The 23,151-nt window shown below is 36.8% G+C and overlaps 1 protein-coding gene across 4 annotated transcripts; it reads right to left on the bottom strand.

Annotated features, from left to right (window-relative positions):
* Positions 1-614: 614 nt before the first annotated feature.
* CPSF3 (cleavage and polyadenylation specific factor 3) lies at positions 615-23,089 on the bottom strand. Of its 4 annotated transcripts, XM_059829213.1 has the most exons (18): positions 23,007-23,089; positions 22,029-22,092; positions 21,266-21,363; positions 20,213-20,341; positions 19,086-19,263; positions 17,342-17,431; positions 15,986-16,136; positions 13,540-13,715; positions 12,999-13,157; positions 12,082-12,228; positions 10,903-11,055; positions 10,402-10,510; positions 9,539-9,637; positions 8,338-8,432; positions 7,607-7,694; positions 3,860-3,929; positions 3,168-3,264; positions 615-924 (listed from the first exon to the last, which is right to left on the bottom strand). In XM_059829213.1, exons 1-18 carry the CDS (start codon positions 23,075-23,077, stop codon positions 823-825), a joined length of 2,076 nt encoding a protein of 691 aa, XP_059685196.1. In that variant the 5' UTR covers positions 23,078-23,089; the 3' UTR covers positions 615-822. The 4 variants fall into 4 exon arrangements, with proteins under 4 accessions (XP_059685196.1, XP_059685212.1, XP_059685219.1 ...); XM_059829229.1 differs by lacking the exons at positions 21,266-21,363; positions 22,029-22,092; positions 23,007-23,089 and having other exon boundaries at positions 19,086-19,231; positions 20,213-20,316; XM_059829236.1 differs by lacking the exons at positions 21,266-21,363; positions 22,029-22,092; positions 23,007-23,089 and having other exon boundaries at positions 19,086-19,135; positions 20,213-20,316.
* Positions 23,090-23,151: the final 62 nt, after the last annotated feature.

The raw sequence follows: 23,151 nt of genomic DNA, 5'->3' as shown, positions 1-23,151 counted from the left end.
GTTGTGCATACAAGAGAAAGTTCTTCTGCAGAAAAATGTCTGTGGACATTCTTCACAATGATTTACTGTTCGGCAACAACCCCAGCCAACTCGGAGTAGCGCATGTGTACTTGAAATTCTCGACGTACTGCAGCTCCTGATACCCCATTTCACTTGGCCCAGGACGACCATCTCACCAGCACCCAGTGCCGGGGCAGTCAGCGGGAGCAGATGGGTGCTGACTGTCACAGTGACAGCAGCCATTTGCACTTGAGGGCGTAAGCACTGACTTTGCTTGAAGCTGATCTAGTCCAGTTAATGGCAATGCTTGCATGCATCCTTTTAAAGCTCCAATTAACCCCAGTATGCAAACACAGATTGCGTTTTAAAAATGTTCAAGCTCCCTTTGACTTCAAGCAGATACAAGCATGCAGGCAATGGCTTCCCTGACAGGAACGAAATCATATACAAGCTTGATTCTGAGCATACACAAACCCCAGAAACCCAATTTATCCTCCAACTGGTCATTAATCTTCATAAATATAAAACTCTCTCAATTTAATTTTTGTAATGCTACATTTAGGTTAAGATTTTTTTCTTATATGTGCCATAAGAAAAAAGAACATACGCAGACTTTGCCTGATTTTATTATGATCTATATGCACAAATATAGTTGCTATAAGGTTGCTCATCCATCATTTGAAATAACTCAGCAGTTTCACAGTCACAAAATTGATACATTTGACTTACTGAAGAAAAAAATTTTATTTACTCTTAAAAAATAGTCCAAGTAAATTGAACATTTAAAAGATTTTTCTGATGTGTCCTAGGTATCTACAGAGGTCAGTATACTGGGCTGAGGGCATCATAAAGCCTCTGTGCAGCCAGTTCTACCATTTCACGAAGGGATTCGTCATCTTCGCTTCCTGGCTCACAGTCAACTGTCTGGGAACAAAAAAAGAAGTATGTTAGAACAACTAGCACTTCATATTCCTTTTCAGCATGTGAAGAATGCTCGTAAGGGGAAAAGAAAAAGTAGTCATGCAAACTGAAAAGAAAGTTAATCAAGAGCAGCACTGTATGTTTTTAAATGGTCTGCCATGTAGAAGAGTTCAGAGAAGACTCATGCAAGTCCTCCTGAGGAACAAGAAGCTTAATCTTGAGTTTTATGTTTGATTAATAACTTGTTTCAAAACTACAATGTAAAATGCATTAAGTTCTCTAGATGACATTTAATTCAAAATCAAATAAAAACACACAAGGTTCAGTCCTCAGAGATTTCATTTTATCTGTGAATTCACCTGCATTGTATTAGGTTAATACTGTAAAACACGTGCATTCATCACAGAGGTACAGGCACCTGTAGTCAGGGAGTCTCCACATGGATGTTCCCACACCCATAAGATAACATTTACATCAAAATAAAACCCCGAAAAGATTCATTTATCACTAAAACAATTTAAAACTTGTTCCTAGAGAAGGACGCCCACCCCAAACATGCAAGTTCATCAACATTCAACCCAATCCCCTAACCGCTCCATCTCAAAAACAAAGGGCAGCATTTGCATATTAATACTATTCTTGATCCTGTGGACTTTTTAGGTTCTAAGATTGGACCATCTCTAATTTAGTATTTACTTGTTACTCTTCTGAACAAGTAACTCCATAAAGGTTTTGGGGAAAAAAAAAAGGCATTTGAAACAGCAAACATGCATTTAATGTTACCTAATAATGCTGTTAGAAGCACGTTAACTGTAAGAGCACTCTGTTAAGAGTTAACGTGGAAAAAATAAATCCACATGTCCCACCTTATAGTCAGATCTATACTAAACAGTTTTTTATTTTATTTTAAAGCTATTAAAGTTTTATAAGAAGATACATATGCACATAAAGAAGGACAGACCTTTCTTGTAAAACTTGGTTCACAATGGCATAAGCTTGCCACTGCCAACGCAGTATGTAAAATAAGTATTACAAAGATATACACTGTTGCAGTTGCCATTAGGGTTTCTGTCAGTACAGAAGTCTTTTAACAATAATGACAGTATACTATTATATGAAAATGTAACCTAATTTCTTGATTAAGCAGTATGCATTTTTTTTCCAGTCCTGTTACTTTCTTCTATACTGCAGGAGCGCTTTTCATCAGTCCTGTATTTTTTTGTACTATGTGTACATTGAGATGTAGCATATGGTTATTAAAAACCTGAAAAAAGATAACACAGCAAGCATTGTGTGTTAACCAGAAGACTGTAACTCTCTAGCCTCTTAAGATAATTAACATTCACTTGTTTTGTTTCAGTAGGTAACAAATTTTGGGCAGGGACCAACCTGTTCTTCTGGGTTTGCAGAACACTGAAAACATTTGTTGTGGTGTCTAAGGACAGCATCTGAGAGCTACTCCAGCAGAATATATTACTGCTATGGGTAGTGGTGATACATTATGTATTTTTCATATGTTATTAATAAGGACAGAACATCAACACATTAAAATGCTTAAGGACACAAAGGACAGGGCTTTAACCATTCTTTACAGTTCCACATTGTTCGAATAACTAGGTGTGATAGCTTCTTAAAGGAGCCTTCTGACATGCATGACATCCAATTCTGAATCTAGATAGTAAATTAATAAAGTATTTCTTTTTGTGAGTATTTCAGGCTTTCAATTTAGCTACAAAAGGATCAAGATGACCAAAAAAATTTTATTAGCATAATTCCTACTCTGTGATTGTTCAATTATTCAGACCAGAGCCTACGTCTTAAAAGCATTCAAAAAATCCCTGTGGGTTAAATCAGTTTCTCCTCTACAATCGTTACTCATTTTTACACAAGCAGAGAGCTGCTGAAAAATACCGGGTTTTCTTCCAAATTTACTGCATGTGTTACATAAACATTGCTAGCATTTTTTTAATGAAGAAAACTCTCTATCAAATGCTTCTGTAACAAACTCAGTAAACTCTACTTGCAGGCTGGAGCAGTATTTCTCTCAGAAAGGATTGGTACTGATCGGCTGATGAGAATGTGAAATTAATGAAAAGTGAATAGGCTTAAGCTGTTACGATGCCAAATACAAAAACATTTCCTTTGCAAATGGGCATATGATATTCTAGGCAGCACTGTATACTAGACTGGAGCCTCACCTCTGCTAAACATAGTGCACACAAAAGCAAGTGCTTTGCTGTACATACCCGACTGTCCAGTGAAATGTTTGCAGTCTTTCCGTCAACCGTGATGCACAGGACAGAGCCATCTTTTGAACTCACACAGTCTTCTCCAAACATATCCCTAAAAGAAAGACCAATGCATGTAAGATGTGGCCAAGCAGCAAACTTATGTTTTTCTTTCTATTAATCTTAGGCTTCCAAAGGCATTTTGTTAGCAGAGTATCTCCTTTCAGCAGCTATCATTTAACTGACTCAGATACAATTAACAAATACCAATCTAAATTATTATGAGTGGGTATCACATAACAGTAAGTATTTTACAAAACAAAAAAAAAAATCTCATCATAAATGAAGGGAAGGATTCCTTTGATTTCAAAAGAGGTCAGAGTTCTACCTGAATAACAGAACACACATCAGAATAAGTTTTAAAAGAGAAATGATCCAAAACAGTATTTTCATAAGCGTTCATAACAAAATTTTGGATGAGAACTTAAAAATTCGCTTCTGGAAGAAATAACTGGGCTCTGTATTCAAAATCTTAACGATACTGAGAACTTTTTTTACTGCACCTCTTTACTTAATTCCTGGTCTTCACAGAAATTAGACTGAATTAAATTTGCACGAAGTATTTTTAAGTAACTGTATTATACTAAAATTACTGTATTTACACAATTAACAGTGATCACTTTCCTTTAGAAAAATATATGCCAACTTACTGAAGCATGATCTCCATTCTCTTCCTATATACATCCATATCTACTTTTTTGGAAATTTTATGTACTGCAGCTGAAAAGAAAAAGTCATTTTACTTTCACAGACATTTACTGGGAGGGAAAATTGGCTAATTGATACAATCTAGCTCCTAATTCACTTTCATGATAAACAATCTAAAAGCTATACAAGATATATATATCTAAACATATTATAAAGAAAGTGTATTAAAAAAAGATGGAAGAGTCAAGGAAGTACATGCATTTAAAATTTATGTTCCCTGTACTTATCACATTTTAAAGCAGACAGCTTCGCAAGTCTAATTCTCACTTCTCAATTCTCCCTTTTATTGTTAACGCTCATTACTTCTCACATTTCCTTAACTTGAAAGTGAAAGTAATCCACTTTCATTTTTTTTTAATAATCCCTCCATTTCCTATTATTACAGGACAATACTGCATCATGGACACTAGGAGCATGCAGAGCATATATGAAGTAAAACTGGACAGCAAGTGTGAGGAGTAGTAATAGGCACAGACAGTCCTGGAATATGTTTCAGGATACAGAGTTTGAAATAAAAATAATGATACTGGTTTTATACTTGGTTTCAAAATCAAGAGATAATTTAAAACAAGTAATTTGCTTTTGAAAATTTAAGTATTTGATCATTAAAGGAGTAAGAAGTCTATAGGAAGAGCTACTTGAGAAAAATACTACCTGTTTCACTGATGAATAAACAAAATAGATCTACAACTAGAGTTTATTTAAAAGAAGGCTTTTTAAAAACTATTTTTCAAGATTTCTAAATCATCTGAGGCGTTCAGATGAACTCAGGAACACAATGGTAGTTAAGAACTTGCACGAGACCAAGCAAGCGCATCTTAAACATTTAGGTAAGATGCAGTAACTGAATGTACTAAGCAAAACAAATTTATATTGGAAATGAGGTAAGAGTAGGCACATGCTCAGCTGAGGAACAGTAACTTAAGATACTTAAATTCAATTGCTTGTGATCCTGTGAACATACTTAAAATACACAAGTGCCAGAACTATTTGGAGCACCTTTCCTATGAGGACAGGCTGAGAGAGTTGGGGTTGTTCAGCCTGGAGAAGAGAAGGCTCCGAGGAGACCTTATAGCAGCCTTCCAGTACCTGAAGGGGGCCTACAAGAAAGCTGGAGAGGGACTTTTTACAAGGGCAGGTAGTGATAGGAGAAGGGGTAATGGCTTTAAGCTGAAAGAGGGCAGATTTAGATTAGATATTAGGAAGAAATTCTTCACCATGAGGGTGGTGAGGCAGTGGAAGCAGTTGCCCAGAGAAGTTGTGGATGCCCCAACCCTGGAAGTGTTCAAGGCCAGGTTGGATGGGGCCTTGAGTAACGTGCTGTAGTGGAAGGTGTCCCTGCCCATGGCAGAAGGATTGGAACTAGATGATCTTTAAGGTCTCTTCCAAACCAAACCATTCTATGATTCTATAATGTGTTTTTACCCCAAATAAGGCAAAAAAATCCTGCAAGAAGCCACACCTGAGATTAGCTGATAGAATCACCACCATGAAACAATATGAGAAATAATGCAAGAAGGTATATAAAAATAGAAAAAGGAATTAATTATAGGGGGGAAAAAGCTACATATTGTCACTAGCAGATTGTACAGATAAAGTGGGGACTACCAAAAGTCAGGCCGAGTCAGATATTACAATAAGAATTTTAAAAATTAGCCAAACAGTGCATGATTTTTTCCAGCCATATAAAGAAAGATGGGGGCGGGGGAGAGGGGAGGGCGGTAGGGGAAAGGAGGTCAAAGTATCATCCAAAAATAAAATTTCTATTTTTGGTTAGTTTCAGTAGGACACAACATGAGGGCATGGCTAGAAGGGCTGATATATACTGAAAAGTATCACAACCAAGATAAGAAAATTACACTCTGAACTTGCCAAAACCTTATACCAAAACAAAAGAAGAACTGCTATGTGAATTTATGAACTCAGGAGAAAGAATTTTTAACAGATGTCTTGACTCAGGTGTGGGACTAAGCACCTAAGGAACAGCGATTGCTATTTTGTGTATAATTCTAAAAATAAATAATAGACAAAAAGAGTAACCCAGGGAAAATAAACACCTATTTGTCCATATAGCTCTAGTGCTTTCCATGCTGGTTTGGAAATAAAAATCTACTACAAGTGTTATGAATAAGCTGTCACATGGGGTTCATAAGAGACAGATCAAGCCAGATTCCTCACTATTAGTCTCCAGTAATTTGAAAACATCAGTAATTTTAAGGATACATTGTAGACCTAGACCATCAGACTTCAGTAGAGGATCTGATACAGAATGACATGAAAAACCCTTAGGTAAGATTAGAAGATGTAGAACAGTACAGAATTTTTAACATTGGAACTGCTTAAAAGGAAGATGATCACAGAATGAGTTAACAGAGGCCGAAGAAACGATATGTATAGCACAGGCTCTCAGACTGCTTTGAAGGCTTCTGGGTTCAAGTGCACACCTCAGATGTGTCCTTTGTTGATGTCAGAAGGACCTCATCACCTCCTCCCCAGTACTCTTATTTTCCACACAAAGGAAAAACAGGCACTAGGGTCACATGTGTCACTGGTCCCCTATTGAACGGCACAGAACTTACCTACTGGGCATTACAAACACAGCTCATGAGTTTTTAAGGTGTGACCTTGGGACTAATTTAATATGATCACTGCTCATATTGTCTTTTTGCTGAATTAAAAAAAAAAAACACAAACCCCAAATGTTATTACTTTTACATAGCACTCAGGGAACAGAATTTTGGGTTCTGCTTGCCTGACCACATCCAAAATGGAGATGAGTAATGCTCTAAGATGGATACACAACTGTCACTTATTTCACTAGGTGAGCAAGGGTACACAAAGGCAGAGTGTATTAAGATCATTGTAAGTAAAATAATAACGTATATTCCAAGTAACAATGCAGGTAGTGGCAAAAAAGTGATTTTAAACCCTATAAAATTGAAAAAAAAAAAAATCCCTTATTTTATTTTTATACATGGATTATCATTAAATTATCTGTGCTACTGTGTTGCCAAGCTGCCAACATTTATCCTCAATGGCCAACCCAATATTCAATACTTGCTCCAGATTCTTAGCACAGTGATATACATGTTCAAAAGCAAAACAGTGGAACAAAACATATAAACTATCATCACTAGTAATCCCAACAAAATTGCTGTGATTCTTGAACAGCAGCATCAAACCCAGTATCTGATGATGCTATCACCACCCAATAGTATTACTTGGTTACAGGGTCTGCATAAGTGTAGTTGTGAAATTGGTCTGACTTTTTTTTCAGCATTGTCTACCTAACTCTTTCTATGTACAGTCATAGCAATACCACTCATGAGTGGTAATCATAACTTTCAAATGAGAAATGGAAATATTTAAATGACATATCATAAATTGTTTATATACTAAAATCTGAAGTGAGTAATATTTAACTTATTTTAAATAAGGTCACATTTTCCACAGTCAGCTACCAGTTGCCATATAAGAGAAAATTTCTAAAAAAGAACGTGTTACAAAAAATGAAGACCAAGCTGTAATTCTGTTTTCAAGTAGGATATCTTACTCCTTAAAAAATTTCATAAGGAGAGGAAGTACAATAGTGGGATTGCAATCCATTGCAAGGCATTATAACCCTCTAAGCTTGATATAAAAAAAATAAGAATTGCCTCAGTTAAATAAGCATCCACTAAACATACTACCTTTCTGTATTTTGGGATTTGACTGAACTTCCAGTATCACTGTTGTCACGGTGTCTGCATACATATCATTAGCAGGATTTGCCACCCACTAGAAGACAAAAAAAAAAAAAATTCATTGTTTGAGCCCATTATTTGGGCTGAATGAATAATGCAACATAAAAACAATGTAACATTCATTGTATTCTCCTATTTGCTTTTCTCTGAATTCTAGTTTCAAATGACTGTCATACATTTTATACCAAATTATTAACTACTTTATACTTGGTATATTCCAGTAACTTCCCATGAAAAATTCAAGATGTTGAATGTTTCTAAACACATTTATGAAATCTGTCATTAATTACCACAACTGTTTGGGGGAGGGAGGAAGGAGGGAACACCATTTGACATTATTTCCAATTATTATTTGCCAAATAAAAAAAAGAGCACTGAATCTGCCATTATACCCTTCGAGTCATGGCAAAAAAGAAACTAGCAGTGGCTAAATGAAACAACATGCATCAATACAGGACCATAGCTCAAGGGGAACTTTGTTCTAGTTTTCTACTTGTCATCCCCTGCTCATTGCAGGGGGGTTGGACCAGATGACCTTTAAAGGTTCCTTCCAACCCAAACTATTCTATGATTCTATGAAAAATACTTAAAACAGTTAATACTGCATGGCATCTATGTGATACTATTTTGCAGAAACTGGAGAACAAAATACTTCTTTCTCCCTCACCAATGCCCACCTCAAGGACTACCATGCCTGGTTCCTGGATCACAGTAATATTTTTGAAAACCTTCAGGGCTGGCTTTTGTTGGATTTCTATTTCTTCTACATCACCTAAGAAGGGACAAGAAATGGTTAGCAAGAGTAGAATGATACTGAAAGCAAGACTAACTTTATCTGCAGAAGCAAGCAGATTTTAAGAATAAGAGGGGTTGTCTGTTATTACCACAACTGCTCAGAGCAACTCACAAAATGGAAGCACATACTCTCTTCCCTTACCTGACAATATTATTTTCTTTGTTCTGGATCGTTTGGGTTTTTTTAGTATGCAATATTGGCCATTTTACTTGTTTTGAATTCTCGTATTTGACTGGCTTAGTACACTGATGTGAGTACACCAATGAAAAAGAAAACAAATGAGAAATGTAGTGCTCCATGTGCAGAATTAACCATCTCCTCTTATATTCTTAAAGGATAACCCATTGCTTACATAAGTATAGAGCTTAAAACAAAAGCATTTATGTGCCAGGGGGCACTCAGGTTATGAGACCTGAACATCAACTGAATACAGGTTTTCTCTTCACTAGTGATATGAATTAGATTCTGACACTAGAGAAGAAAAAAAATTCCTGAGCTTTACATCTGCAAAGGGATCCTGCAAAGTGTGTGTGCCTTTAATGAACTAGGACAGGAGTTGCTCCTAACCTTTAAGAAAGCTGGACAGAGGCACCAGGGATCACACTAGTGGCAGATTTAAATGGCTTCTGACTCAGAAAAAGCCAACAAGGTTAGATTCTTGCCTCTTGAGGAGGGACAGAAGAGGCTGTCTGTCACAAAGGAGGACAGAGCTTTTATTTTTATTAATTGGATGGCATTACCCATTCTATTTTGGGGCTGAAGATAAAAGATCAATTAATAAATTTTACATCACAGTGGCTATAGCACTTGGGAGCTGACAAAAATTGGCCTTGGCTCTATGTTGCTATATGCTCATGATTTTGTAATACAACTACAGTAGAATCCCCCAAAAAGGATGTGTCATACTCATGAACTGGATCTGGCAGAAGCTGCATAATCTAATGAAAGTTGTAAAATATGAAACAAACTGTGGCACTTCAGTTACTGGCAAAGAAACTTCCACTCAGAAGACCTTTGAAGCCTGGAAGTTGTTTTAAAAGTTGACCACTACAAATCATGACCATGTCTTCCCAAATACGCACCGGTCAGTTTTTGTAGCTGATAATAAAGCAGATTAAAAGGGCCGGTATATGGAATGGCTTGTGTCTGTGTTACAGTGCTCATCGCCAAGTCTGTATAATCTGAAAGAATTTTAAAAAGTATGTATTAAAAATTATCCCCTTGAATTTCCTTCCTAAAAAATAAAATTGCCACTACAGATAAATAATGGCATCGATACATTTAAGACAGAGGGTTGAAAAGGACAATTTGTAAAGAGGAGGGTGGAGCGTCTATTGTAAGATAAATAATGTATTTGTGGTTAAGAAACCAGCCAGAGCTTGTTATTTCATCATACCCATGAGAGACAAACAATTAACTAGGACAGCAGAATTGCTTTCCCCCAAGCTCTTCTCACCTTACATTTAATTATTCTTCTATTTTGAAGATATTGTAATATTATTTGTGATAAATAGCATAGGAGCAATACACAAATATTTTCACTGTACTGTAGCTTTTTACACTAAAAAATAATGACATTTTAGAAACTGGCAGGACAACTGATCAAGGTGCTCTTCTGTTCTCACTGGCATGTTTTATGCATATTCATGCAGAGGAAGAAGTTTTAAGTAACCAGAAGGGAAATGGAATTTTGCTTCTTTTCTTTTACAGAAAGAATAGAAAAGATTTTAAAGGTCAGTGGACAGTGAATTGAATGCCTTTCTTCTCAGTATAACATTTCAGAACTTTAGGCAAAACAAAACCAAAATAAAACCAAGATGTTCACTAATTGCTTATCAAACACAAAATTACAGAAAAAAAACCCAGTATTGTATGCGTTTTAATGACAAAAGAAGGATACAGTAAGTTTCAATTACCTATTGAGCACATCATTGTCTTTACTTACTAGAGAGGTCACATGGAGAAAGGATGTGATAGTTAAAATTTCTTTTAACTAGGATTCCAGAAATTCTCTGTCCTTGCTCTGGTTTCTTATCTGCTAAAGATCCCATCACCTGGAAAGAAAAAACATACATAGTGCAACAAGGCCATCTGAAGTATTCATAGCTTAAAGGTAACTATGGGGATGAGTTTTCTCAGAAAAATCAAACATAGTATAAAATTAACTGAAAATGAAAGAAGGTGAGGGTAATCAACAAACATTCTGAGATGTAACACAAGAAAAGGTTGGAAGAGCGAAAAGCCAAAAAAAAAAAAACCCACCAAAAAAACCCCCAAAGCCAAACCCCAAATACAGCACTAAACACAAAACATTCACCTACTTTGAGTCCCTGGAAAACATACATAACCCAAAACCAATTAAAAATAGAGGCTTGAAAGAAAATGTGTATTTTTTTATCCCAGAGGAAAATACTGTTGTACAGATAAGAAAATACTGATTCTATACCTTGGCAAGCTTTTCTCCTCTGAAGTTTAATGTCACAGCTTCAGTATTCCTAGGATTATGAACTTCTATATGAACTTCATCATTATCCTCATATTCCCGTATCAATGCTGCTTTCAATCTGGCCATTTCATTCTGCTCACCATGAACTAAAATCTATAGGAAAGACAGTTTTCTTTTTAGCAGAAGTTATTTGTCCAACCAGACATGTTTAATAAATTATCCAAGAAAAATGCCATCTTGTACCTCATCTTTATAAAAATGTAATTTCATGAGGTCACAATATATGAAACATTAGCTCAATTATATTACATAGTTCTATGTGTGTCTTTGAATTCTATGCATTATTCAAAGGCCTAGATTTCACAACCCTGAGTATTCGTAGAAAAATACATGCAAAAAAGCAGAATGCATTACAGAAATTCCATTTAACTTTTCATACACATTGTTATATTATGAAAAGGAAGCATTAACTTATATTCAGTGATAAAAGTTAGTTAGCTTTACATTTTTGTGTCTGCATGTAGATAAACATATACATAATAAACATGCAATTCAGAGTATGCTTATTAAGTTTACAATTTTCTTTGCCAAGTTAAACCCTATTTTCTTCTGCTATGATTTGTTTTATTTCTTATCTGTGCTTGCACACTGATTCTCCCCCAGTCTCAGCAAGTTTCAGATCCTAGTCCCCAGTTTAATATCCTTATCCTTCACACCTTCTGCTCCCTGCGATTGGCTCATGCTTTTCCCCCTAATCACTGCCTTTGTCGTTTGCTGCCTGCTACATACCTTCTTTCACATTCACATTCACATTGTCAACCAATATTTTCTTGTTTGTTTGGGGCAAATTCCAGTGAATTATTCCAATAGCAGTGTCCCCAACTTAATGTTGTCCTATACTGTACCTTACTTGCGCTAAACACTGCTGAAACAGGTTATGGACCATATCGCTTTCTTTAAAGTCATACCCAGATATCTCACATGCAGATAGTTGAGAGCAAGTTCATCTTCACTTTGCTAAGGTAACATGACGAAAAATGGTTATAATCTCCACCTTTAATTATTCAAAGCAAAGGGATACTGGCTACTGCTAGACACCAGTACCTGCCTTGATGACTCAAGGCTGTGAACTGGTTTGATGAAACCCACTCTGGAGAAATGGGCACCATGTATACTAACCACATGTGGAGGTTTCAGGGCCCGGATAAATTCACTAGTTTGTTGATAATCTGTGTGAGCAGAGAAAGAAATGTAATCCACAGACATCTTCAGTGGGAGTTTTTGCCCTGACATAGTTGTTATCTCTTCAGGTTCAGACATGATGTGCTAGAAAAAGAGAGCACTTTAAATAAAAAATTGAAAGCCTCCTACAGACACCCTATAACTAATGCTTTACATTTCCAAAATCAATGAAATAATACTGGCAGCCAGGTTAAACGTGAAGAACTGAAAAAATCTCTCATATTTCACAAAACACACACTCACAAATGAAAAAAGCATGCACACCACACACCATTTCATCTTTTGCATCCCCAGCAGATCTGGGAGTTCATTCTTCTTCCAATCTCTCTCAAATTTGCATTGAAATCATAACAAGTGTGTGATTTCTATCTCTAAAGGCAAAACTAGATGCTCTGGTTGCCCTTAGGTGCTGGAATTTGGAAGGAAGGATTTCATTCTCTACAACCAGACAGCGGCACAACATGCACAAGGCAGTATGACCTCTGACACATAAATAGTGTTAGATTTAATATCAATTCCTCTTGAGAATTAGAGTTGGGGTCCCCTCTCAAAAAGTTAAATGGTGGAGGGGTCTAAAGATGAAGAAAAGTATCAATCATTCTTTCTCATGACAAGATAACTGCTCCTAGAGAAGATTTTTTTGTATAACGTCACTGGAAATGGCCATATGCAAGTTTTCTGTACTTTTCATTAGTATTAGCCAAAAGCTATTAGTTTTGACGACATAATTATGTATACCTGACAACAATCTTCTCAGTAAATCCAAATAAAGACACTTGCTACTAGTCAATTCTTTTCAAACAGAAGATGCATACTACTTTGTATTAAGAACTTGTGGTGCATTAACAACTCACCTTAGCAAGCGTTCCTTCAACGCAGTACCCTGCTATAATTACTCCATTTCTCTTATCTGTGCACCAGCTCTCAAACAACTCTCTGGATAAGCCACTCTGCATCATACCTGGGGAAGCCATCACAACACTTGGGCCAATATCATCAAAATGGTCCATACTCTAAATGGACAAACAGCAAGAATATCAGTTACCATAACTCACTTAAACGAAGGACAGCCTAGCTGCACCCTTGAACAATGTACAAGTAGAGCCTTATGTTCACAGATTATACACCATCCTCATAAAAAGTGCCCTTTGCAGGAAAGTTCCTCCTACTGATGCCCATAAGGAGCAAACTATAAGCACAAGGATCTATAGTGGCAGGAAAGTTGGGGCATTAGCTCGCCTCAACCAGCCTTCTTAACACTGGGATAGCAGATAACTCAGATATAAACCTGTAACTAATCAATCTATTAGGATAGTAAACATGCAAACTATTCAGCAAATATGAACTCTTCTGTCACCCTTCCTCTTTTGTAAGACAACTTTATCGCAAGCTTACCTTCAGATTACTAATATGCTTGAAAACAAATGGATTGTTGATGTTAATTTGCTTGCGGATTTTGTCATTCATGGCGTTAACATACGTCTGGTAAACTGCCATGCATTTCTTTGCCAAAGAGGAGGCATAGTATATAGGGATATCATGGAGTTCAGGATGATTCTGCCAGTATTCATCTAAAAAAAGAAAAATAATAAAGAACAAAAAAACCCAACCGCCAACCAAAAAAACACACAACCCTCCCCACAGCATTATCTCCAAAATGCACGCTTCTCAGAAATGTTAATACTTCTTGTAAAACAGATTTAGCAGTGTTTTTTCTTCATTATTACAGAAAATCACAATCACAGACTTTTTTCTTTCCACCTGCTCTACTAAAGAAGAAAAAGCCATCACCAACTAAAAATGTGTATAACTAGTACAAACAGGCAAACAAGAAAAAAATGAACTTCAGGGATTTTTGTCAGGTCAAATTCCAATCAATCACCAACTTCAGCTACAAGGTATAAAGTATACATGATACTACATTGCAATAAATCTACATTTACAACAATGCAAGTTTTACCACACACTGCAATAAAGCTAAAATGCCTCTGTCAAATATTAATTACACATCTAACAGCTAAGAACACCTGCGTATAGATATGTTGGTGAGAATTCACTGTATTAAAGTTCTGTAAAACAAATCCATGGAGCTCAAGGCGAGAAAGGATCACCCAGTTATCAAGCCTGGCTTTCCATATATCACCAACAGTTGTATTTTACAAGCTTAACTGAAACAAAACCAGGAAAAAAACCTCCATGAACCACAACTTATTTTATCACTGATGACAGTAGCTATGACCTTTACTAAACACAAAGGAGAGATGTGAATGCAGCTATACAAATATAACGTATTTGTTTTCCCACTTTAGGATACAGCTCTGCTAATCTAAAACATAATTATATTCTGTAACTGGAGAACATTGTCCAAAAAGAGCAGTATGCCCTTTTGGCTGTATTTGTACTTTTAAAAATGATATGGCTTTAACCTAACAGCTTTGATCTGCAGACAAAGCTTTTCAGAACATGTCACAGAGGCTCACTGCCATCAATATCTTAATAAGCTCAAGTGTGAGGCAGAAACAGCCAATAAAAAGTAACTACTATCAGGACTTACAGTAACATTAAAAGACTGCACCCATCATCATCATTTTCTATACCATAATGCAGTATTTTCTTTTTTGTCAGACACTTATGGAAAGAAGAAAAACAAACACAGAAGCCTGTGGGTGCAATTGTGTAGGCACGTGAGATACAATTACATTTTCTACCTAATTAAGCATCCAATTGCATGTCTAGCTTTACTAGATGTATTTTCAAGCTTATCTTTAGAAACTCACTTTATTATCTACACACAGCAAGGAGAGGCAAACGAATTACAAACTAATGGCTACATGAGATTTAAAATGTTTCAGTTTTATCTCCTCTATAAAATAAAAAAACACCCAGTCAATGATAAGTATTAGATAATCCTACAACATCAAAAACTACCCCATGCCTAGATCCAAGTTTCTTATTAACATTTGAATAGACCAGCAACACATTTTGAAAACAAACTAGTTTTTAACGTTGAGCTAAACTGAAATGGAAAGTGAGAAGAATTTCAAGTATTTTAGGTAACACTTTGGATTCAACACCCCTAAAAATAAGTATTTTAACTTTGAGATAGTTATCTTTTGATCTTGCCAGCATTTGCATGAGCAAAAAGACTAGTGAAAAATCACATACATAGCATAAACTAAATGTGCTAAAAGGGAGCAAAGAAGCCTGGAAATAATTTATTTAAAAGCTGTTTTATCTGAAGTACCTGGTAACAACTACCTATATATTTTATGTTAAGTGTCTTGTTATGATCATGTATAATTCCCCTCTTCCCCCCATTTTTGCTCTTCTTAGCAAAGCCTAATTTGCTTTCCCATTGTCATTAGAACTTTAGAAATGCTAAAGTTACGGTCTTCTCAGCTTTTCCTATAAAGACTTTTTCATATAGGTTTGTGAATTAAAGGGCAAAGATAGTGAAACTGTGGAACAAAATATTCTTTTTTTCAGCAGCACAGTTTAAATAGAACAGTTGTTGCGATTGCTTACTTTTCAATCTGTAATAATAGTCCCTATTTGCTGAAATCCTGATTCAACAAGATTCAAAAGTCAAGCACATACTACCATGCCATTACCCTCTCCTTTCTAGGTCTCCGTCCTGCCTCACAAAGCTGAACTGCCTTCGTTGGTTTATTGAATTTTTTGCATTTGAGCAAACATGCATTATATATTCTCAGATAATTAACATGCTGGAAAACGGATGAAGAGTTGTTTAAAAAATTACTGTATCTGAAAGACTGCACATGAAAACATTCTCATTTAACTTTGTATGCCTTTTATCAAGAGGAGCTGGGAAGGTACATACCTAAAATTAAAAGTAGTTCTTGAGCTCGACCCAGGGCAAACACAGGAATAAGACCTCTACCTCCTCTATTTACAATGTCGTGAACGGTATTACAGAATCTCGCCTCTCGCTCTTCCCTTTTTTCATGGATATGAGTACCATATGTAGATTCCTACATATAGAGAAACCGAATACTAAAAGTACTGACACAGAGACTAATTCTTGATCTCCTCCTCTGAATCCAACATGAAAATGCGGAAAAACATATTGGTGTTAACATGTTGGGAAGGGGAGGGAGAGGGGTGAGGTGAAGGGAAAAATCAAAACCACCCCCAAATTCCTCTAACCACCTCCACCAAGATAAATAACCAAAATTTCCCCTCTCCCAAGCCCCTCCCAGTAATTTGGAAAGACAGATCCTGTTAGCAAAAAAAAAAAAAAAAAAAAAGTTAGAACTGTTAATTTTGATGCTTCTTTTAAGAGGTTTCAAATTTAACATACTTATTTTCCTAAATGGAAATGCTGCCACTGCTTTGATGAAGGGGTTATCACATTAACATGGCTCACTAGAGGTACATGTGCCACAGTTTAGAAACACCTAGCCTAAAATATAGGAATTACACAAAGATTTTGATGTGACTTAAAATGAAGTTAGCAGTTACAGAAAGCAGTTAGAAGGGACACAATAAATGAAATAATTTTAAGTGTTACTCTGAAAGATCCCACTGTTAATTTCCAGATAAAACTGTTACTTTTAAAATCTCGCCTGAGCTTCTGATTTTCCAAACATGGATTCAGAATAAAACCATTTCACTCAGAAAACAAAACAAGCCAAAAACATGAAATAGTACCCAGGGCACCTCCACCCAGGACAAATTCTCAACATAGTTGAAAGTAGGTTAGGATCTACTAAAGAAAGATATCTGGCTAAATTGGGGTTTGTGGAATTTGTTTGTTGTGCAAACACAAGTTGAAACCTAATAAATCATAGAATCATAGAGTGGTTTGGGTTGGAAGGGACCTTAAAGATCATCCGGTTCCAATCCCTCTGCCATGGCAGGGACACCTTCCATTAGACCAGGCTGCTTAAGGCCCTGGCCTTGAACACTTCCAGGGATGGGGAAAATCTCTCATCTTGAAAAGGTTTGTCTAGAGGCTTAGGGAACTTCATCAGAAGAACTGTAAAATGAAAATTAGACTTTTTACTACAATGAAAAGAAATGTTGGAGTGTTCTGAACACCCAAGCGTTTGGATATTTAACACAAATCACGTACTACCCTTAAATCTCCACTGTGTTTCTCATTCCGTTTTAGCTTTAAGTAATACCCTACACATATTTAATTACTAATATAAAGAATTAATTTTTTAAAACTTACAATGATAAGAATATCGGGTTTAATATTGGGAATTTCAGCTGCCATCAGATGTCTGTCTTCCTGTCTTGAGAAATCACCTGTATATAAAAGCTATTGGAGACAAAGAGAAGCAGTTATTCTGATTACAGCTTCTCCCAGGTCAGCAGTCTTTAAAAAGCTGTTGTATAGGAATGATATTTTTAAGCAAAGATGATTTTAAGGAATTTATGATAAAAAGCTCACTTGTACTTTAACTAAAGACTCTTCTAATGTGGACAGTGCTTACAGTATTAGATCAGTAGTACTACAATGCAAATATTTTAACCACAATAAATAAGTAAAGGTATTTCAAACAGTACCATAATTCCAACAGAACTAGATAAACAATTAAGATGTCATTTTTTGTTTGGGATATAAAGGTGCCATTTTCAGCCTTTTGCATACATGCACTGACCATTAGGAAGTAAAAATTGACAGAAAATATAGCAGGTCCTAAGCGGAAGTAAAAAAGTAGAGAAAACTGCATTTACATATCAGAATGCAAATATAATGAATAATCCAATAAAATTACTTATTAAAAATTCTCCTAAGATTTTCTGATGCTAAAAAAAAAAGCCTGTAATCTAGCAGATTTTCTAAATAAAATGATCATGTTCCCTATTACACCAAGAAGTAATTTGTAACTGTTAGTAATTTTTAATGGATTCTTAACTGCAGGGTGGAATGCAGCACTGTGCCCAAAATGATGATTTAAAACCAAACATTTTTTGGTTAACAATCATTCCACTGATGAAAATATGAATAATAACAAAACATATTTCTGCTGCTGTCAGCAACAGTAGATAACTGGTCTACACGTAGCCTACTATCACATTTCTCATTTGCTTCACAGGTATTTAAAGGAAATAATGGATATTAAAACCCAATCCATTTGAATCATGCATAGTAAGAGGGAAATCTTTCTCCATCATGCCTTAATTAGAAAAAAAAAACAAAGGCAGTAAGATATCTAAATTTTACTGTAATAATTGTAAATTCAGTTCTATTTCTATACTTTTTTCAAACTTTTAAATTCTCAATCATTATAAACCATGAACAAAGTCCTACTAGACAGCAAGCTTCAGGACCACCATCTCTCTTTGCTCTTCAAGGCTGCATGAAACTTTTCTTGGGCGGTGATTAACCTACTGAACTCCAATTAATGAGATTAGTTTCAAATATCTGGTTTTGACACAGCACTGCCTGTGATTATATGATGACCTATTCAACCTCTCTGTGACTAAAATTAATAATAATCCTATTTCTTTAGGTACTTTAGCATAAGAGTGTTATGAGAAAAATATAACTCACATACTTTGACAAATACCATTTAAGCACTCAATACAGGCAGACATGGTAAAACAGAATTACAAAAACAAACATCTGTTCATAGATTTTACTAAAATGCTGCTTCCTTAAGACTGCCTCAGCTATCAGCTACCTCTGAGTGGACCAGCAAGGAAAACTACATGTTTACTGGTTCCAAGCCTGAGTCATAACTCACTTCCATAAAATCCAAATATTCTACCTGTTCCAATACATGTGTCACTTGCTAGTTCTAATCAATGAGAAAATACATGCTCTAAGTCAAGGCCTCCCACCCTGACTTAAGTCCAAGTCTATCTGACAGCTCCAGCCACAGCAGTGGGACTTAACAGACAATAATAAATTAATGACTAAGTTAGAATTCAGGCATGATTTCAACTCTATAATAAAAAGAAAATACCTTCACACCAGCTATTTCAATCATAAACATGGCTGCTCCCAGAACGTGGCCTGCGTGGTAACACCAGAATTTGATTCCTGCCACCTCCTTCACTTCATGGAAGTTGATGGTCTCAATCTTGTCCATGCTTTCTTCAAGGTCTGTTTCTGTATATAGCATGTCATCCGCTGATATATTACTGGATATAAGTGAAATGGCTAAATATCAGCTCATCTTACCAGCTTAGATTATGTAACAGTTGGAAAAAACACTTCCTGGATTTTTCCCCACTGGCAGTAAGACTTCCATTCAGTAACGCTATATCTCCTACATTAGAAATCAAGTCCAGGTACTTTAATGTAGTTCACTTAAGCGGAGTTAAGCATCTTTCTTTTGAAAAACCATGCTAGAGTAGTCTTTTCAGTTCAGGATCTGCTCTGTATTAGTCTAAAAGTACCAACAGATTCCCAGCCCTGAACAGGGATCTGCCACTTAGCTTGTAACAGTACTCAAAAAACAAACTAAACCGCACTTTTCCCATTGGCCCAAAACAAACAAGTTAAAAGAGGACTGTTTATCAGGTTTCTGACCCAAGCTAGAATCTGCTGAGTTGAGATATGCTCAGGACCACCGCATTCACATAGAAAAGATGTGTCAAGGCATGTAACAGGAAAAAAAAAAAAAGAGAGAAAAACTCCCAACAACATGTACGTAACAGAGCACTCTCTGTGTATTTAATATTTAATCTGACCTTGAGCTGAAAAGTGATTTGTATCTTTAGGGGCTTAAAATTCACTACTTCTGTGAGGATTAAGAAAAAATAGACATTAAAAAGCATAAGAACAAGAGAGTGTCTTAGGAGAGACAGATGGGGAAAAAAGGGATACTATTAAAAGTCCAAATAAGGCAAATGAAATGAATGAGAGGAAAGAAGGGAAGATTTTTTTTTTTATTGACAGGAAATTATTTGAGAGACACATTATCTATGAGGCAGTAAGATCATTACTTCTAACCTGGTTATAATGTTGTTACTTGTGGCAACATCCAGGTTCAACCAGCCACCTTTGGTGGCTTCATCTTAAGTTTCCTATTGGGTATATAGGTGAAATAACTCAGGAGTGGAAGAGACAACCCATGGGTCAGCTTACCTGACTTTGACATAGTCTGAAAGAAGCCATCTGTAAATAGCTTTTGTGGCATGAGTCATAAACGTCCTTCCTTTAAAACTTGTTTTCTGCAAAAACCATGGTAAAGCCCCACAGTGATCTAAATGGAAACTTAAAATAGACACACAAATCCAATTAATACATTAACATTACACAACTTTAATATATATCATATAATTCACTACTTCACTGGATTAACATAGCACCATGAAAATCCAGAAACAGAATTTTCAATCCCATTAACTACGCTCGTCTATATTCTATACACTAGTGACTAGAAATGCAACCAAGAAAAAGTAAGAGTAATACAGGAAATTCTCCATTAATTGCAAAGGTTTTACCCACATAATCTCAGAATTAACTTTTTTGTAATTTACATATAAATTTAGAGGGAGAAAAATAGCAGGAACCAGGAACACAATAAATGTCAAAGATACAATAAAGCTAACAAACGTGATCCTAAGTTTTCATGGTGGACACTGTGGATTAAAACATGAACTACTAACATAAAATTATTTGGCCACACTTCTAGTTTGACCTATCTTAAGGAAGTACTTTTGAAACACAGGTAGAACAAGCATATATCACAAAAACTCAGGATTTTGTAGAGACCCGGTTATGACTGGTTAAATCATTTAGCAATGGCTGTCCTCATCTTTCAGCCACTAAGCAGAATTTATACCACATTCAAAGATTGCGTAAGTCTCTGAGAATCTTTTTCATTCAAAGCCAATAGAGCAAAACCCACAATTGATACTTTTCAGCAGTCTTTATGTAGAAAACATTCTAGAAGCTGTCACAATGGTGCTAAAGCAGGCCAGGTAATAAAAAAGTCAGACACCACAGCGAGCTCAGATGAGAGTTGTAACGTCAAAAGTGACTAAACATCCTTAATTTTAAAAAAGTGGGAAACTAAAATTTTGCTATGCCATTACCATTTATATAACACCTATTTTCAGCCTCTCTTAATAATCTACAAGTCAACACAGCTCAGACCACGACCTCAGTATATTTGTTCTTTTAGGTGCAACTCACTGACTAATTAGGAGGAGATCAATCTCAGCAGGATCTATCAAATCAATGTAAGGAAGAGCATCCATTCCTTCCAGTCCAGGATGGATTCCACAATCAAGCTGAAAAATGAAACAAAATTAAAGCTTCTAACAGAACATATAAAAAACCCTCTTCCATTTTGGTCTAAAATATAGTTACTAGTAACTTCTAGCAGCATGCAAAAAAAGTATTTTTTCCTTAACACTGCTTTTAGCATTGGATTTCACATCTTGGGCTTCTGTCTGGATGACTTATCTCCACTGGGAAACTAAACAACTTTCAAAAGATCCCAGTCTTTGTTTATAATTTTGTACCTATGCAAGCCTTCATTCACACTTCAACAATACCTGAATATACAGAACCAGTGCATGCTAGTTATTTCAGCCACCATCTGAGAAGACAGCTGGAAAAGGGAAAGAGAACATGTATGTGTTTACATGTGACTGTTTAGACATAACGGTAGGTAAACATTAGCCTTAGGTTCCACTGAAACCTACTATGTGTAAATTTTAGAATCTACACTTAAGACACATACATTCTGTTTGGGGAGATGGACTTACTTTACAGGACAGCCTCTGTAATGCCTACTGTCATATATGCTATATCATTTCAGAAAGCTACAATTGTGCCTCTTCTAGCACAGTGGCCAGCTTCAGTGAGGAGGCTGAATTCAACCCGTAACATCTTTTTGTTATCTGAAATACCATAATGAGAGGGCATACAAATACATTCAGGCAATAATTACCATTATTTTTCTTCCTTTAAACTCCAGAATAATGCACGACCTTCCTACTTCTTGGCCAGCACCTCTGCAAAAGGGTATCAAAGTCATAAAAATTAAAATAACCCACAACGTATAGATGTAACAGTATATTGGATGCCTGTAGTGGGATTATTTTTCTGTGTAGAAATAATGACTACATAGTTCTTTTAAGCTCAGATATTTAAAGTAACTGAACAGTTATATTTATCTCACTGGAAAAGAGACCCCATTTAATGCAGCAGGAATAAAAAGAATCTGTTCGGGGAAATTATTTTGGTCGCTTCTGTTTTTTATTGCATGCCTGCGCACTTGAGTCTCAAAGTATTGAGATGTATAATGAATGGAAAGTTCACTTAAATAACAAATTACCTTGTGCTGAATAAACTTGAAGTAGCATCTTCAAGCTGTCCAGAAGACAACTCTTGTAATGCTACCAGAAACACCTTAAAACTGCATCGGTTTCTTTACCAGCGGAGAAGATTGAACTCCAAATACTACAAAACCCACAATGCTGTCGAAGTGCAAAAGGCAAAAACCAAGTTTTCTGCTCAGACAACACTTCAGTATTGCACAAGGAAAGGATGCAATCCCAAGCCAGTATGACAGCTATCCCGGAGACTGCAGGCTGCCTGCTCGTTGGAGCAAGCAGCAAGCAAGCAACGAAAAACCAGAAGGGACCAAAAAAAAGCAGCCCGGGATTTCAACGCCCCGAACAACGCTTCACTTAGGCCGCCCAGGGCACGCTCCCGCCTCACCTGTCGCGATGGCACAGCCGGTGCCTGGGGGAGGCGCCGGCCCGGGGGCACGCACCCGCCCACCCCCGCGGGACGGGGCTGCTACCCGCGCCTCGGGCCTGCCCGCCTGCCGCCCGGCGGCCCCCAGCCCCGCCGCCCCCCGCCCCGGCACCCCCCTCACGCCCAAGGCACGGCTCCCGCCGTCGCGCCCGCCCCGTGCGCTCACAGGGGCCGGATGAGCAGCTGATCGCTCTCTTCCGCCGGGATCAGGGCCTCGGCTTTCCGCTTCGCCGACATGGTGGCGAGAGCCCCGGCGGCGCCCGGCGCTGTCCCGCGCCAGCACCCGTCCCCCCGCCCGCCTTCCGCTTCCT

The sequence above is a fragment of the Gavia stellata genome, chromosome 2, assembly GCF_030936135.1.
Source record: "Gavia stellata isolate bGavSte3 chromosome 2, bGavSte3.hap2, whole genome shotgun sequence".
Classification (NCBI taxonomy): domain Eukaryota; kingdom Metazoa; phylum Chordata; class Aves; order Gaviiformes; family Gaviidae; genus Gavia; species Gavia stellata.
Note: the sequence above shows the minus strand (reverse complement) of the source record. Positions and strands in the feature narration are given on the sequence as shown.